General features: G+C 39.3%; 1 protein-coding gene across 1 annotated transcript in view; it reads right to left on the bottom strand.

Annotated features, from left to right (window-relative positions):
• The window catches only part of LOC137627753 (interleukin enhancer-binding factor 2 homolog), a 38,435-nt gene extending 29,438 nt beyond the window's left edge, over positions 1-8,997 (bottom strand). The window contains 4 exon segments of the mRNA XM_068359041.1: positions 837-965; positions 8,814-8,896; positions 8,899-8,943; positions 8,946-8,997. Coding sequence (XP_068215142.1) covers positions 837-965; positions 8,814-8,896; positions 8,899-8,943; positions 8,946-8,997 — 309 coding nt within the window.
• Between the last annotated feature and the right edge of the window lie 9,835 nt (positions 8,998-18,832).

Raw genomic sequence — 18,832 nt, 5'->3', positions numbered from 1 at the left:
AAGGCTTAGATCTAATCGTCCCCCTCAAGGTATACGTTTGTTACTGCACAGGAGCCTACGGCTTACACTCAGCACATGGAGATGACTGCGAACACTTATGCTCCTTAAGAGAAGCACAGTTAGAGTGTGGACCTACAGCCAGATTAAATAAAACTGGTTGCTAAGTCTGCCCTTTCCACAAGTTCAAATCCTTGCTTCACATCCACAGCAATCAACAGAAAGCATTCACTTCCTGAAAGAAAAAGAAAATAGCAAGTTCGATTCAGGGTCCAAAATTACGTCATTACTCATTGCAGCAGAAACATAAAGTGAAGAACTTCCAACAGGTGAGAGGGGGTGAGGGGTCTCGCTCTCGCTAATCAACTGTTATTAACTACCTTGTTAATGATTTCAATAGCAGTTCCAGCTCATGCTGATATCAACATTCCTTTAAAGGATGAAAGGTTTGTATATGTGTAGGAGCAAATATCTATTTAGTCTATTGTGTATCATTGGTAGACAATATACTATGTTACAGAAAACTGTAAGTCTCATGAATGATTTATAATTTGTTATTCACTATCTTTGTAATAAAATATTACAAGCACTATAAAAATCAAATGTATCATGTGGCTTCTCCACAATCAATATACAGTAATAGCGATTTTTATTTAGGTTTTGTACAAATCTCACTTAACTTGAAAAAACCATGTTACGAAAAATATCCACAATAAACTGCAATGCTTATTTTTTCAACCATGCAATATTATGATGCAAAATCATATCTAACTAAAACAATAACTAAAAATGACATTACCACGACAAGCCACAAAACAACCAAGCATTAATACACTTACACATGCATCAAAATTCCCCGGGTCTACAATAAGGTTGTCCATGACACCCTGAATTTTTGTGACTAGATTAAGAACTGCAGCCTGCTCAGCTGGAGTGGGCGATAAGTCTGCATTTCTCTTCAACAGTGCCTGTAAAGAAAAACCTCTTGACAATATATCTGAATACGAGATTTTTAAGTCTTTCTGACCAAAATATTAGACATGCCTTATTCAGTGTGTATGGGGAAGATCTTTCATGGATTTGTTGAAAACCCTGATTAGACAAACATATCTATACAGTAAACTCTTGTTTATCTGGACATTATTTGGACCATAAAATAATTTTTGTGATAAAGTAGTAAATACTGTAGTAACATGGTTGGAATAACCTAATATGAATTTTGACTTTATTAAGAGTTTAGTACAGTACATGTATGTATAATACAATATACTATACATATAGATTACAGTATTTGCAGGAGAAAATATGGAATTTTGTTGTGATGTAGTTTCATTAAAAAAATACATTAACAAAACACATCCACAGAAAAAAAATTAACAGTGAACGGTAGTCTTTTAAGCATTTCGCACATAAAAATACTAAATTGAAAAAATTATGTAATATTGATTAAAAATCCCAAAAATCTATATATAGAGATATTATAAGGTGAAAAACTCTGGAAACCTTTTAGAGTTTATAAAAAAATTGAAATTTACTACTTTAAAATAATCTTAAATAACTCCACAAACATATAAAAAATTGCTATATAAAAAATCTCAATTGAAATACATTTACCTTCGATAGATTGACGAATAACTTCATGTTGTTGATGTCACCGATAAAAATACAAAGTTGAAAAAGCTGTGTCATGTTGATTAAAGTACTTTAAAATAATCTAAAGTCATTGTACATTCATCAAAAATCAATAAAACAATATGCCGCTATCTAATTAACATTTAAATTTTCAAAAGTTTTACATACGAAATTTTGGTAGTCATACAAAACCCAGAATTATGGTCTGCTCTTAAATACTTCACTGTTGTCCTTATTACTGTATGTATATAATGTGTTCAATGTTGTGTTTTGCCCCATAACTTCTAAAGTGAAAACTTATTATATGCGTTGTATAGCGAATGTTTACAATTGTAAACGATTCATAATTGACTCTTGGTGGTAGCGAAACATATGGATGTCGAGTATGGTGGTGACCTTTTCACAAATAGTCAATAAACTAGTACACTTCATAGATGTTTATATTAGTTATAAGAATAAGTACTTCATAGCCTAACATATAATACATATGTTTATTGATAAAAAACCTTCTTTAGTAATAATTTATGGTTCTTGTCCCACCAGTTGTGCATGAATTTTTAGTGGGCTAGCCCACTTCTTAAATGGTTTGTATAAGATCAAATTTTCATAAAATGTATTATTTCAATATTTACGCAATATTCATATGCCATATATTATATGCTTCAAGTGTGAGTTTAGTCACAAGACAAATTAAAAACCAGTTTCCTGTTGCAAATTAATTTTTGGTTAGCTAACCTCCTTACACAGTAAAGTATAGAATCACATCATAAATGGTTATATCAATTAAGCCTATTTTCAAAATAGAATTTATCATATATATACTTAAAACCACATTTATAAAAGTATAATTGTTTACATCTCACAACCAGGGCTCAGCAATTAAAATTTATATATAATCATCTTCCAACTGGAATGTGATCATTAGAGAAGTTCTATTTACATTAAAACAATACATTTTATTATGAAACTTGGCTTGACGAATCTTCCAAAAGATAATGTATCCCAGTGAGCTAGTTAGAATCCACCTCACAAGGAATTGAAAGTTGATGAAAATTCCCTGAATATTTTAATGTTTGTACTATAATCTTATGTACGTTTGACTAGTAACCGCAGAGGATGGTAACAAGCTTGGGGTTTCTCATTAAGTGGGGTATGGTATGAGAAGCAATGAAAGAGCAATCCAATCCCAAGTACCTTGAAGAAACTATGAGCTAGTAGAACCAAAAAGGAAAACAAAGCAGCAAAGGTGTATCTCCTATAGACATTGTGCATTTTTTTAAGTTCCCCTAAACTAGATCTTTGGTTAGGGACAGAACATTGCGGATAAAGGATGTAAAGCTTCGTTTTTTCTGAACTACATACAGGTAATCCTAAAATTCGAGCTTGGCAAAGGTTGCACCCTAACCTTGGCCCAATGTATTGGAAGTGAGAGGTCTAGTTTCTTGACCTCCAGGCTGAAGTCAGCCAGATGCCAATCCAACCATTAGAGGATATGTTGTAGATTGGGACAGGAAGGAAAAAGGGTGGACTTGGGGATTGAGGTTCTGAAATAACGTTCCTGCAAGAGAAAAGTAGTTGTATCATTCTGAGAGGGGAATGATGTATGAACTTCTATAATGAAGTTATGGTGCCAAAAAGGTTCAACCGCTCGTAGACAAAACTGTATATGGTTGTACACTAGAGCCCTTAATTCTCTTAGAGGAGCTAAGAGGTTCTTTCTCGGATGGAGAAGTTTGAAAAGTGCAGCCTATCCTTCTCCAAACTAGTAGGATTTATATATACCTAGGACCAGTCTACATCCTGCTATAAGAAATCCTTTACTTCTTGTAGTAAGTTATGAATTAGTCGGGGTTGCTTTTGAACACAGTTGAGGATTAACTTTATATCAAGAGATGGCCGACACAGTCAATTTTTGAAGTTGGTTAGTTTTTATGGAGAAAAGGTCTTCAACATTGGAGTTTTTACAGAATGTATGAAAAGATATGGCTAGACCTTGCTAGAAACTTGTTCCATAATACACACCCTTCTAGAATAGTCAATCAGAGGATCGGAAGGTGGAGCCAATGTAATGGCAACCCACTGTACCTTGTAAGAGACTTGCTTAAATGAGAGCTAAGTTGGCTTTCTCTCCTCTTTAAAAGTGATCGTTTTTAATGAGCGCTAAGTTGGACAGTTACCCCTCTTTAAAACTAAATCGTAAAGGTGTACAGTGAACCCTCGTTTATCGCGGTAGATAGGTTCCAGTCGCGGCCGCGATAGGTGAAAATCCGCGAAGTAGTGACACCATATTTACCTATTTATTCAACATGTATATTCAGACTTTTAAAACCTTCCCTTGTACGTAGTACTGTTAACAAACTACCCTTTAATGTACAGAACATTTAATGCATGTACTACAGTACCCTAAACTAAAACAGGCACAAATAGTAAAGGTGATTTTATATCATGCATTTCCTAAACATGCTAAAAAGCACGATAAAAAATGGCAACCAATGTTTTGTTTACATTTATCTCTGATCATAATGTAGAAACAAACTGGAGGTAGAGCTTTGCTTATTACCCAGACATATTTCCCATACTTTTCCCTTAGAACTACATCACATCTTCCTACTTTAGATATATATATATATATATATATATATATATATATATATATATATATATATATATATATATATATATATATGTGTGTGTGTGTGTGTGTGTGTGTATATATATATATATATATTTATATGTATACACATATACATACCTACATATATACATAAATACATGCATACATATATATATATATATATATATATATATATATATATATATATATATATATATATATATATATATATATATATATATATATATATATTACTGTATATATATGGGTTATGGAAAAAATCCGCGAAGTGGTGAATCCGCGATGGTCGAACCGCGAAGTAGCGAGGGTTCACTGTACATGGCTTCTTTTATGCCTTTTGCACAGGAGTTCAAGGCACACTATAAATGCCAGTGTCTCAAAGCCTGACAAAGGAATCCTCCGTTACGAAGGAAAAGAGTGAGGTGTTGGGGGTTAGTCTTCTAAAGATCCAGAGATGAAAGCTTCTTATTTCATATTTATAATGAGCTCTACAAGTCTTCATAGACAAAATTAAGCACAGCAAAGGGCTGGTACTGGCACTATGCTACTTGAGTTTGTCCATGTCTTAAACTTCTTGAAGTCAATTTTAGTTAATAACGAACTAAGGAACTAAGCAGGCCAAGTTATTTAAAAGGAGATGCTGGGAACAATTATTTACCACCTATGTAGATTATACCTTGCTCAAAATAAAACTTTGTGTACTATGGAGTATGCTACTTTTAAACAAAATATGGACAAAATTTTTTTTCCAAGATCAAATCAGAGAGCATATCCAGGGTAGAAGGAATAGTTCTCACATCTGAAGAATATCCTTCTTAACCACTAGTTAATATGCCACAGCCACACTGTAAAACAAAGGCTGGTTTAAGAAGTTCAAGTGTATGAAGAAGAATGTCAAAATGACTAGGGAGTCAGGTATTGTACACAGGAACTGCATAATACCTTACCTACCTAAACTTGATAAGACAAGTTTCAAAATGCTTAGATTTTGCTTGAACATGAGATTGACCTATCCAAATATCAAAATCCCGAGATAGGAGAGTGCATCTTTGAACAACAAAAAGATCCTTAACTAAGTTAGTCAACCAATCATCTAAATATATCCAAAGAGGCAACATAAAAGAGAAGCCCCAAGGTGATAAAACAAGTAAACACATATGGAGTTGAACCCTGCCTGCAGCCTGACCTTGAACTGGTCCAACACTCCCTGGAGGATAAGGAGGTACTTTGGAAGATATGAGTTAGTATAATGTTGTCTTCTGGATGGGTTCCAAAGTAACCCAGGCCCGCCCATCACTGAACTATTTTATGGAACAAACTTGTTCCAGAATATAGAGATAAAAGACCTAGTTTGCTTCCACAATCAATTGACTATAAGAGTGATAGCTTTAAGATACTCCATCGAAAAAAGAAAAATACCTTCTCACTTAGATACCTCCAACAAGAAAAAAGACAACAAGTCTCTTTCTTCAAAATCAAGAGCACCCTTAAGAATGCATACTAAACTGCAAGAAAGATCCAAAGCCTTCTAACTTCACTCATTCTTGAGGAACAACAGCCAGGAAGACTGGTGAAGTTAGCTACAGTGACCGATCCATGTCCAATCACAATAATGCTCAGTAGCAAAACAGGAGAAGATTCAGAGCCCTACTCTAAATGGCAGAGAAGATTTTTATGGGTAAATGTTAGACTGGAAGAATGTTTATTAATCCAAGACAAATGAGCTTACCAGTAAAAAAAATTCCCATCTCTTCCATCAACGAGACTCCCTTGCCATGAAAGAGTCAGGGGCTCTCAAGACTGGTTAAAATCCAATGGTTTCTCATGAACAGAGTTCTTTGAACTTACTTGGCACATGACACTGCTAGAAATTTTGGATAAAGACAGTAAAAAAAATGGTCCTGAACCACAAGGAATACCAAAGTTTACCTCAAGGCTAAGCCCAGGTGAATACAATAAGGTTGTTGTCCGAGTCAATTTTCCTCTTAAATTAGCTCAATGATCCCCAGGAAATAGCTCACTACTTGGGATGCTTAATACCTGAAGGTGAAGTATTCTTAGGACCCTCCTTCGAAAAGGGCAAAAGAATGCCAGCTTATCCCAGGGAATATTCAAACTCACTTGAGTATGTAAGCTCTAGTCCCAAACACATGACCAGCTTCGTATTTTCACAAGTTAGACTCAGTAACCAATTGTGAATGGTCTGACCACATTACTGTAGATCCTCAGGAACAGACAGGCAAAGTATGCTTTTCATGAATGAGCAAGGACAAGTGTCCTAGAACCATCATGTGCCCATGAGTACTGCAGTGGAGGGACTGATCACATGTAAGGACTGAGGTGATGCTGATAAACATGCAAACCACATGGGTCATCCAAAGACCATGCCCTCACCTCATTTCATGCTTGTTGAAGCATCACAAAATGAGAGAAGTCCAGGTCAGTCCTGTATGGCTCTGCAGGAATAGGTAGTGTGGCCACTTATGTCCCTCACTATATCATAGAAGACCTATCCTGAGGGTACCAAACAATGGATAGGATCTGTGATCTACTCACGAAGACAATGTTAGAGATCAGTACCCAGTGGCATGGATCCGTGACAACTGGTACATCCGCACCAACTGTAATATCAGGCTTATGATCTGGTACACTGACCTCAAAATATTGGACAGTAGGTATGCTTCATTAGCCACTACAGAAGGATATGATGTTAGTGAGCTTATTGCATCCTGCTTTTCTAACTAGGGTTGCAAGTTAGCTAGTAATAATAATAATAATAATATCAATTTCTGACATCTGCTAGGTTAACAGCAGCTGTCATACTGGGCCTACATTCCAATAGACAAACATGAAAGGTACCAGTCTGTGGATAGGCTGCTACATCCCCCTTCATAAAGGAGACAAGCAGTTGCTTTGAGCCTAACAGGACTAATAGTGAGCAGCCTTCCAATGAGACTTGTTCTTCTTGGTCAAATCATCAGAAGAAGAGTAAGAGAAGGAGGCCAATCTGGTAGAGGGTAATGAGGCATAATTCATTTCCTACCCTTCTTAAAGACATTAAAAGCCACTCATGAATGGCAGAGGTAAGGGACAGTGACATTGCCCTAACAAGCAAGACAATCCCTACATACTGACCATATCTCATATAATCAGCACCTAAGACTCCACTCCACCCAATCTAGAACCAAGGAGGGCCTGGTAATGGCTGCTGATTACTAAGCAGGTACACCTATAGGCTTCCCCAAACTCCCATCCTTAGCTCACAAGGATGGTAAGGTTGCAAACATTAAAGGAACTATCGAGTGTAGCGGGACTTGGATCCCTGTCTGGCGACCACCAGGCAGAAACGTTACCAATGAGGCCACAACCCTAATCTTTGACCCCAATCCCTCAAAAAAGGGAGAAGGAATACATCTCCCTACAACATTCCTGTAGCCCAAAGTGTATGTCCCTAAAGGCCAAGTACTAAATTTTGGTGTAGCAGTGAAGTTGAAGCATCTCAACTCAGAGGGTACTAGTCCCCAGTTAGGTACCATTATCTGAACTTGTGACTTCTTTTTATCTTAGTGATAAGGATGTTAGACTGGTTGAAATCCACAAAAGGTATTGTTTTCACCGAGTTTTTTATCACCAAGTTTGTGCCAGAAAAAGGAAGCAAATGAATTGTGAGGAAGATTCACTGTAATAATAGGAAATATTATCTAATAGCCTAGCATGAATAAAATAAGTTTTGTATTATTAAAAAACTTATCAGTATCCTAGACATGTTTATTGGTGTCTAACCTACAATCAGCATATTAAGTTTGGTCCCCCCTTCCCCTCAATTGGTCCAGATCAGAGAGTTTACTGTCCTTGGCTACCAAGATTAAAGCTAATGTACCCCAATAAATGATTGTTGTTGCCCCCCCCCCCCAAAAAAAAAAAAAAGAGAGAGAGAGAGAGAGAGAGAGAGAGAGAGAGAGAGAGAGAGAGAGAGAGAGAGAGAGAGAGAGAGAGAGAGAGAGAGAGAGAGAGAGAGATTTTACTGACTATTCATATCTTTGTTATCCCTAACATTTTAATTTAAATGCTTGTATTATCAACTGAAAATAAGGAACTAACTTCATATAGAATTTGCTATTCAGGTTTGGCTTTTTAGGTTAGAACTACTTTAACTTTCTCTTATCTCAATTTTTCCTCATCCAATAAATTCTGATTCCCGAATATAAAACATGATTGCTGCTATAAACAAATATTTTCTTAGTACTGTACTGTACTTTAATGTATCAAAACACTATCAAACATACATTGCCTTCCATTTGAAAGGTTCACTTTCATATAAAACTATCCTTATTTCAATATCTTATCAATTATATATTAGTCAAAATCATGCAAAACACTGTTACTTTATAAATAAAGAATTTAATAACAGCACCACAATAAATATAACTTCATGAAGTAAATGAAGATGATGCCACAACTCAGTAATTATAGTTCAATTTTCTTTTATTAGGATTGAAATTGAATCTACAGTAAAAACAACAATCAACGGCAGCACGACCGCACATACTTGTGTGAAAGCTGATTCATCCGGTGCTGGTTTCACTTTTGGAAAGGCAGATTCACAAAGCACCATGTCAAATGGAAGACGAGCACAAACTGCTTCATCTTTGGTACAAAGTGAGGGCCCCCGGGGCCATGGGACGCATCATTCCCCCCCTCATGCCTCTTCCACGCCCACGAGTCATTACCATCCCTTTTGAATTTCCTGCAAATAAGAATATGGTATATAAACAACAATAACAAATTAAATACACGTACAGCACCTTAGTTTTATAGAACTGTATAATAATAAAATTAATAATCAAGTAGAGTCAAAACAACACCGTATTCAAGTTTTACATACACAAATAATGTACAATGATATATAGGTTCCTGGTATGTAATCCAAGTCATCTCACCTCTTTTACTTCCACATAGAAACTTGCATTGCTTATGTTACACTGTACACTACTGTATTAACACAATACAATCCAACTAGATTCTACTATAGCCCGACCTTCAAAAAACCCTCTTACTGTATAAACTATAAATAGTTGAACATGGCTTTTCTTCAAGAAAGAGATGTCTGGGAAAACCAACCAGCTTAATAAGAGCTCTCGTGATAAGTCTACTGGCTCCTGCATTTACATTTACGTTAGAAAAACACTCCTAACTTGCTATGATGAGTGGTGTAGTTAGTAGTTTTCAATTAGCTTATTTCCGCATAATTTTATCAATAGAGTACTGTATTCAATACACAACTGTACATCTGGCAGGAAATGAATGGTGTTTGATATGGCACCTGAAAAAACCACTTCATATAAAACCTCAAATTTCTAAAATAAAAGAAAAATATCACCATGAATTGTATCTATCTGATTTACAGTATAATAAAAACCTGCTTTGAATTTTGGAGCTGTTTTAATCCCTTACTCACAAGTATAAATGCCAGTGCTCATATAATTGGGGACAGGCAAAAGTTAGGGTTTAACCTTCTTACCGAATGCCTCTATCCAACTACCCGGTACCCTATTAGTAATGTCACTGTCATTCCAGTTAATTACCAAATCACTAGGCTCTATCACTAACTCTAGTACGGTAGTACCTCAACTACTCTGCCATATGTCTTTTTAAATATTTTGGCACCTCCTGAATTATACATAACAGTGTTTTTAAAACTAGGCAGACACACCCATTAACTTCTTCAAAGTCTACCAATTTACCCATTAGACTCTTAAATTAAGTAACGGCAGAAGAGCCCAGTACACATTGTGTACCTGACTTCGATTACATCAAGTTTTTGGGATACAATAGCTAGTGGTGTTCACCTATCGGGTCTACTGATCATCACAGGAGAGGGGAAGATGGGGTTAGAAAGTCAGGAAACCGGTGGATTCGATGGTTAAGGCATAATGACTACCAGGTAAGATTCGTTTAAATAACATAAAATCCCTCGAAGCAAAGGCTAAGGAAGGAAAGTACCAAACAATATGACATTCACAAATTTAATATCCATAGGAAGATTTACTACCCTACTTTATTAAATGAGTGCATATCTCTGGCTCTGCTTATTTGTTAGTAGTATCTACAGATATGCTTCAATACTATACCAACAAAAAAACAAGTAGCACAGACCATGCCAATCTAAACTACAGTAAATCTTTGGATCATGTTACCAACAGGATGTGTTTGAGAGCTTTACCTGTTCTTTTTTATTGTACCATTTTCTCTAAGTCTACTCTTTTTTTAAAAGTTTTCTAAATACAATTTTTTTATTGGAAATATACATGAATTTACATTGAAAATTATTTATGGTTATTTTTTTCATGTGTAAACGTACTTTGCATTATATATAATCAAAATAAATTTTGGTTACCTGAAAAGATTATGGCATATCACTTATATTACAGTAATTCACTATTTTTTTTCAGATTTCTAAAGAAATTACTGCATAATCAATTACAATACTGTAATGTAATGTAGTCTGCACTCATTCATGGCTGACCAAATGGGTACCATTGTTAAAGACTATACGTGAAAACACACTCATCAGAAGAGCAAACTGTTTGGCAAAATTCATGATCACACACCATAAAACCTCCTGCTTTGTCATTCACAAGCTAGGCTAGCCAGCCAATTTGCAGATGTGCATCATGCTAGTCCAGCAAGTTGATGCTTTTTCCCAAGCATCAAGATACCCATGTGCTTCCTGAAATCTGTCTGTGTTACTGTTCATCCCATAACGAGTGTTTATGTAAATGTTTAACTACACAAACAAATGGAATTTTGCTGCCTTACTAGTGTTAGCTATTGTCTTATCTCCGAGCGAGTTGTGAGTTATTGAGTCACAGTCACAGTATAGTCCAAGAGACTTCATCAAGTGCTGTCTATAATTAAGGGCAGAAAATTTCATTAGTTGATAGAAAAAGAAGTTCAGAACTGTAAATTTATTTGCTAAAGCTGCGCAAGAGTACATTATGAAAAGAATGAATCTTCAAGTTGGGATGCCACTGCACTCATACAGAGCAATCGATTAGTTACCATACAGCTCAGATCATCAATGCCTGCTGGAGGGATTTGAGGAACTGGGCCCTGAATGATTTCAAAGGCTTACTGGGGGGATATCTTAGACAAACAGGTTATCACACTTCTGGAGGAACATTAGGAAGAGTTGACAAACATGGCTTTGGATGAACTGATAAAGTCATTGACAGGAGAGGAGGATTAGCTTTAAACAAAATTTGGGCCAAGTACTGGGGCAAGGAAGACCATTCAATAAGGCATAATTCCCTCAAGTTGTACTGTGATGTAGAATCTGAAAGAGAATGGACAGCAATAAGGGAAAAATTAGGAATAGAGGTCAAATCTAATGGAAAAAATACGGGTGTAGATAGGGGGGTGAAGGAACAATTCAAAGACTCTCCTCAGCCATACCTACAGTGCACACATGGAGTGCACTGATAGCAATGTCCCCCTACAGGCAGAAGAGGAGAAAGATCATAAAGAAGCTGAACAATTACATAAGTTGTGGTGTTTCGTATGAGTAAAACTTAAAATAGGTTATCTTAAAAGGAATAAGCTTTTCATAAGAACAGCAGTATTAAGTTACTTATAACCAAAATGAATCATAGTCACCCTTAATGCAGCTGCATGCCTGTAAAAGCAGACAACAGTTGTCTATCATAATGTTCTTCAAAATTCTCTATAATTTGTATTTTTTCTAATGATACAAACCTTGAGCTCTTTATTAAGAAATATACTTTCAGTGAAGCTGGAAGACTAGCTACAAGATTTTTCACAAGGTGTAACTACCCCACCGCTAGTTAACAAGGCGTACGTGTAGGGGGTTAGTACCGGCTACCTTGTTCACACACGCACACACCTGTGTATTATCATCACTTTTGCTTGCAGGCAGGACCTACAGGGGGGATAGATCATGGCAGGCCAAATTTATATAAAGAGCTCAAGGTTTGCATTGTTAGGAAAAATTCAAATTACTTTAAATCAGTCATTTGTTCCAACACTAAATACAAACCCTTTTGCTCTACATCAAGGAAGACTCACCCCTAAGGTGGGTGAAATTCCTAACCAACTGGCCTGCTTTTGACCACGGGTTTTTCGCCTTTCGAGCTACGCACCTATCAAGAAAAACCTGACACCTCGCTAAAACCTACATCCAATAGCATGCTTTAGCAGCCCGAGCAATCTATGCGATTGTGTGATACTAGCCATGTGATTAGTCTAGGTAAGAATTCTCAAATGTAGGAATCTTTGAACCAACCATAGACGTTACGCAATCCCACCTCACGAAGGGGTATGGGGGCGAAACAAGTAAATATTATACTGCATCTTTATACCAGGTTACACAAGGGATATGGTTTAATCTGCAGACAGAGGCGGCTAGCTTGTACAATACCGTAGAGCTGTTCTCCAAAAGAGGGTAAGATGAAAGCAAGAAAGAGCCAGTCATTCTTGTCATTCACCTCAGACTTAATACTGGGTAACTGCCCTCCACCATCTGCAGCTTGTCTGTCAAGCAGCCTGAGGTGTTTAAAACCATTTGTTACGTAGCCACTACAGGGCCAATGGAGAATGTCTCCATGTTCCTGTGGGTCACGTTATGCACTCTTCCAAACACCCACTTGTAGGGCCTGCATTGTAGTGAATGTTAAAGTGTGGTCGGCATTCAGACACTGGGCAGTCGACGTCACAGTAGGTCTTCTTGAACGCTAGGGACGTACCTATGCCCCTAACGTCATGAGCTCTGGGTTGTCTTGTTTGGGGGGAGTGATCAGGGTTCAACTTTCGGTCTATGACCTTGCGAATCAAACCAATGATCATGTTTTTGGTGATCCTTCTCTTCATCTTCCTCCAGCTGACAAAGAGTGCCGACACTCGGGGAGAGCTCCTGTGGTTCTCTTGAGGTAGTACCTCCTCCCTGGACAAAGTAGACGTTGATCTGAATCTTCGGTTACATAACGAAGACTCCCAATCTGGAAGGGTCCGAATCTAGGATACGCTAATCCCGGATTTTGAGTCTTAGCGATAAACTCTGGGACAAAGCCGAGCAGTACCCCTCTCTATCGCCTTGAATGGGTTATGTTGTAAGAAAGACCATGGAGTTCGTAGTCTCTCTTGGCCGAAACCAATGTGAGTAGAAAAACCCTCTTTAAGGTCAGGTGAACATCTTATGTCTGGCATAGGGGTTCGTAGGGGGCACCCTTCAAAGACCGAAGGATACAAACCACATTCCATGGAGGTGCTCTACCTTCCAAATGAGGACAGGTAAGCTTGAAATTTCATATGAGGAAAAACAATTCCTACAAAAGGAAATATTAACTTCTTTCAGCCTAAAGGGCTAGGCTCAAGCATAGCGGTAGCCTTTCACAGCAAGACAGAGGAGTTTTTCCTCCCAAAAGTATCCAAGGAGAACCGCTATTGCTGGAAAGCGGTATCGAGGGGAGGTATTCCTTCCACAACAACAACCACAGAAGATAGTCCCCTTAGCCTGGTAAACAACAGCTAAAGATTTCCGGAGGTATCCAGAATGTCCTATTTGCAACTTGTGACGAAAAGCCTCTCTGTGTGAAGAGATGCTGAACAGTCTCCAGGCGTGAAGACGTAGAGATCCTACAGCTTTGTAGTAGATGTTCACGTGTGGTTGTCTGAGTAGGTCGTGTCGTGGAGGGAGTTCTGCAGAAGCTCGGAGAGACTGATGAAAAACATAGTCATACTGTACATTGATCACGTAATGCCTGATCTGGATGTCCGTACCGATTTTCGGATCGAATAGATTGTAGAGGCCTGCCATCACACCTCCACAAATGGATGGGACTGTAATGATGTGCCATGTCTGTGGCCGAACTGCAGATATTCTGCCCGTAGTCAACCTCGGTCACTGGGTGGGGTTTGCGAGCGACACTTGTTCGCATAAGCCCTAGGAGAAAAAACTTTGTTCAAATCAGATCGCCTGTTCACGCGCGGAGTCCAGTGAATGTCGCTCCTCAATACTTCCGCAGGAGTTGCGAGAAGCTCTGTGCAATCCAACATTAGGATTAGCTACGGGGACTGAAGGAGTCCGACAGGCTAGAAAAGGCAAGGATGAAGAAGCAATGAGTTTTCCTATCTTGTAAGAGGTATCACGAGAAAGGTGTAATCCTTAAGGAATAAAGGCCGACGCTTCGGACTTCTCATTCCCTCCACTTGCTGAGCTAACTCAGGTTGAGGGAGAACATTGTTGTCCGTGAGCTGCAAAAAAAGACCAAGGTCAAGCTCTGGGTTGGCCGTATTTAGTCTTCCCAAAGAAGAACCCCAAGATGGAGGGACAAAGCTGTTTGCACAGTCTCGAGGGAGCTTGGCCAAACAGTGATACGATAACAAGGTGTAAAGAGGAGAGGATCCCTTGAATCTATACTGCTATAGTTTGTAAACATAAGCATGAGCAGACTCAATCCCTAGAAAAATTGGGGATGCAAACAATTACCCCGAGGAGTTATGTCTTACAAGACTGTCTTCTAATGATGTAGGTGTGATGGGGCAATGAGGATATCACAAGGAATCGGAACCTGAAACCATGTAGGAGATTCAATGTGTTCTCTAACTCGTGGAGGAGAAAATAATCTTGAAAGATTATGTTTCATGAGTCTCATTCCGAATCACAAGGGAAGGCAGCAGGAGCAGGTGATCGGAAGACCTCTATTGTAGCAATCACTGTGTAGACCTACAGTATGTTCTACCTTCCTGGTGAGATCCGACTGCGTATGGGCGAGAACGCAACCATGACTAACATAGATCTTGTCGTGCAAATATAAAGAAGTCGACTTGAAAAGTAACCACATACCAAAACAAGACCTTAAAACTAAGTGAGACAGGGAGCAGAGGAGGAGACTGATTGATAACAACTACGGCACTTCAACACACTAGTAGTAATACAGAGTAGTAATGGTCCGATGAACGTTCGTGAACGCTAACAAGAACTAGCTAGCCGATAAAGAAACTTACGCATCCGAATGTGCGGGCCCTTTAAACATCTGCTGCCGAACCCATTGTCGTCGTGTCGAGAGCTGAAGCTCCTATAAAGAAGTTCTAAAAAGATGTATGCATCAGGAAAACTACAAGTTCCATGTGGCGAGAGAAGTACTAATCGCAAAGGTTGACAAGAGTGCTGTACCCCTACTACCATTGGTGAGTGCTGGGTCAGGTTCCAAGAAGAGTGTATGAACTAAACTCTCTTAACTGCATGACATGGTCATAGAAATAAATTGTGTGCAGCCACCATTGAATGCACATCAAAGTAGCGTAAAGGTGTGCACTAACACCAACGAGAGTGCTAACTATGATGAGGTAGTGCTAGCTCTTACTAGGAGACTTGAATAGCGATCGTTGAGCAATAGCCCTTGAGTGCTGTTGTGGGAAACGAGTAGAGAAGGAGACTCGCTGAGAGGAGTAATGTGCTCACTTGCAGTGAGGGTTGTAGGCGGTAGTGAATATAACTTGAGCGCTGTTGTGGAAAATAAGTAGAGAAGAAGGAGTCTCGCTGGAACAGCAATGCGCTCGGTAGCAGTGAGGGTTGCAGCCGGTAGTGCTCGACGATCCTCGCCCGAACGGTTCTCCGTCAAACAAAGACAGTAATGACCCTCAAGGCATCTGAGACTCGTCGCTGGTTGTTGGAGATTCTACCAACAAGAGGTTACATTGATGTTTGTCAAAGGCGTAAGGCAACTTTACCTCAGAAGGGAAAGTTGCGAGCTGGGCAGCACTGTGACACTGAATAGTGGTCGCTATTCTAGGAGTAACCAAGAGCAGGACTGCATGCCAGTTTGGAAACTTGGTCGCGAGCTGGTCTACGCTCTTTCGTCGTTAGTCCAGAAGTGCGGGAGAGAACAGAAGGGCGATCTCGTGAAATCGTCAGGTGCAGGAAGCAGTTGCTGGAACTCCAAGAACCTGGAAACGAGCTGAGGTGTAATCAAGAGCTGACAGGCGATCAAAGCTGATGGGAGATCGAGAGCTGATAGGAAATTTCTGGCTGATGGGCGTTAGAGAGCTGCTGCAGGACTAGGCGAGGCGAGATAGAGCAAGGCAAGGCTGCTAGGCGAGATGAGTCTGCTGGGAGAGACGAGACAGTAAGGAGAAAAGGACGACGGACGAAGCGTCAAAATCGCAGGGGCCGAGTAACATTTTCTTCATGCTCTGATGGGCCACACTCCAAGGGACTAGGGAAAGGTATGGACAAGTCCATAACCATCTCTTAATCCTGTGTGGCAAAGACTACTCAAGAGAGGACCGAACCCAAGTACGGGAAAGGTGTCCATCAAGAGTAGCAGGAACAAGCTTCGGACTTTGCCCTTCCTCCGGCGGTTAAGCAACCACAGAAATAGGGAGTGCTGTTATCAGCATGATGATAAGGAACTGAAGCAGGCACAGGCTATGAAGAGGGCAGGAGCAGTAACTTCCACAAGAACAGGAACATGCTTTGGATTTTTCACTCTCTCTACCAGCTGCCATTGCAGAACGAGGGAGTGCGTCACCGTCAGCTCTGAAGAAAACCTCTCAGGAGGAAACTTAACCCTACGGCAGCTAAGCAACCACAGAAATAGGGAGAGTGCCGCTGTCAATATGAAGATAAAGAACTGAAGCAGGCGCAGGCTATGAAGACTGTGACGGGGCAGGGGCAAGAGCTTCCACAAAAATAGGAACATGCCTTGGACTTTTCACTCTTCCTGCTGACTGCCATTGCAGAGCGAGGGAGTGCATCATTGTCAGCTCTGAAGAAAACCACTCAGGAGGGAACCTAACGCGTGAACGGGAAAGGTGCCCCCTGAGAGGCTTAGGAACATGTTTTTGACTTTGCACTCGCTCCACCAGGTGCCGTCGCAGAACGAGGGAGTGCGGCGTTATCAGCACTGAAGAAAACCATTTGGGCGAAAACCTAACCCACAACCGGGAAAGGTATCCCCAAACAAGTGCAGGAAACAAGCTTCAGACTTTGGACTCACTCCGCCGGCTGCCACCGCAAAATGAGGGAGTGTGTCATCATCAGCATAGAGGAGCAAGACCGAAGTCGAGCTCCGAGTAGCCGCTTGCCGCCGTCGAAATCGCAGGGTGCAAGCAACATTTACTTCATAGGGTGAAGGTGCATCCACACGAAAAAAGACTCCCCTGCTGAGGACCAAGCCATGCCCTTGAGGAAAACCCGGCAGTACACCGCTTTGGAAACAGCAACACTAACCTGTGAAATAACAAAAACTAAAAGAAGAAAATAGTCAAAAGCCCACTCGGTTGGGCGGGGGAGAGAGACGAACGTCTACTCTCCACCGAGCCAAAAGTAAAAGTGACGATAGTACACAGGTGTGTCTATGAGCAGGGTAGCTGGTACTAACCCCCTACCACCCCGACAACAAGCAGCGTGGTGGTTACACCCCGCCAAGCCTTATGGCTAGTCTTCTAACTTGGCCGAAAGTATATTCCCTAATAAAGAGCGATAGGATTCGTATTTAGCGTTGGAACAACTACACATTCATTCTATTAATTCCGTCCTCTCTTAAAATCATTCACCATCCAATGCTAACATAGTCTCCCCAATACTTCTATCAACTAAAAGTGACAGACAATCCTTTAGCAGCTGTGTCTGAAGATCAGTAGCAAAAACCTTTCGAAATACCTAATCTATCATCCAAACCCCTTTACAGTGCCTACAGTCTCATCCACCTTCACTTCATTGATTTAATGTTTCTTAATCATCATCAGAGTACAGTATATCAATACGGTACATTAATGACAAGAATGGAGGAGTCAGTTAATACAAAAGCACCCTAATATGTCCTTATGTATGTACTTTTATTAAACATATACACACTACTAATATCTTACTTTAATTATTATTATAAATTAATGTCTTTATAATAGCAAAAAAAGAGAGAGAGAGAGAGAGAGAGAGAGAGAGAGAGAGAGAGAGAGAGAGAGAGAGATTCTTTATTTTGGATGCTTATTCTTAGATTGAACAGCATGGGAATCTCTGCTAAATAAATTGATAAAAAGTAAACATTGTATAGTACTGTACAGTGTTGTACAAGAAATTAAAGTGTGGTTTGCCTCACCTGATCCAAGCCACCTGACAGGCAATTACATTTACCTCATTCAAAGTTTAAACAGCCATTCCAGCTTCGCTAATGTCATATTCCTATTAAAGGATGATGCTTTGTATTCGTGTAGGAATAAGTATTTATAAGAACTGTACTGTCTCAGATTCCTATCAACAGATTCCACTATCCAAGGTAGATCTCCAACATTATAGCACAAATGAGCAAGGACTACTGAACAGTACAGTATCTGTAGGTCAATACTGTGAGGGCATGACACATATGTTGAGGGTATTAGTTATTTTTCTAAGCTTTTCATCATTTACCATAACAGAAAGCATACCATACAAGGTTTATTGTCTATAAACATGTAAAGATGTACTCATTCAAACATAAATGCATAAAAGCCTAATTCATGAGTAACCCTTCAAAACAACTTAAATTGGTAAAGAATGCTGCTCTACAAGTT

This window comes from Palaemon carinicauda, chromosome 35 (genome assembly GCF_036898095.1).
Source record: "Palaemon carinicauda isolate YSFRI2023 chromosome 35, ASM3689809v2, whole genome shotgun sequence".
In the NCBI taxonomy this organism is placed as follows: domain Eukaryota; kingdom Metazoa; phylum Arthropoda; class Malacostraca; order Decapoda; family Palaemonidae; genus Palaemon; species Palaemon carinicauda.
This window is presented reverse-complemented; position numbering and strand designations above follow the sequence as displayed.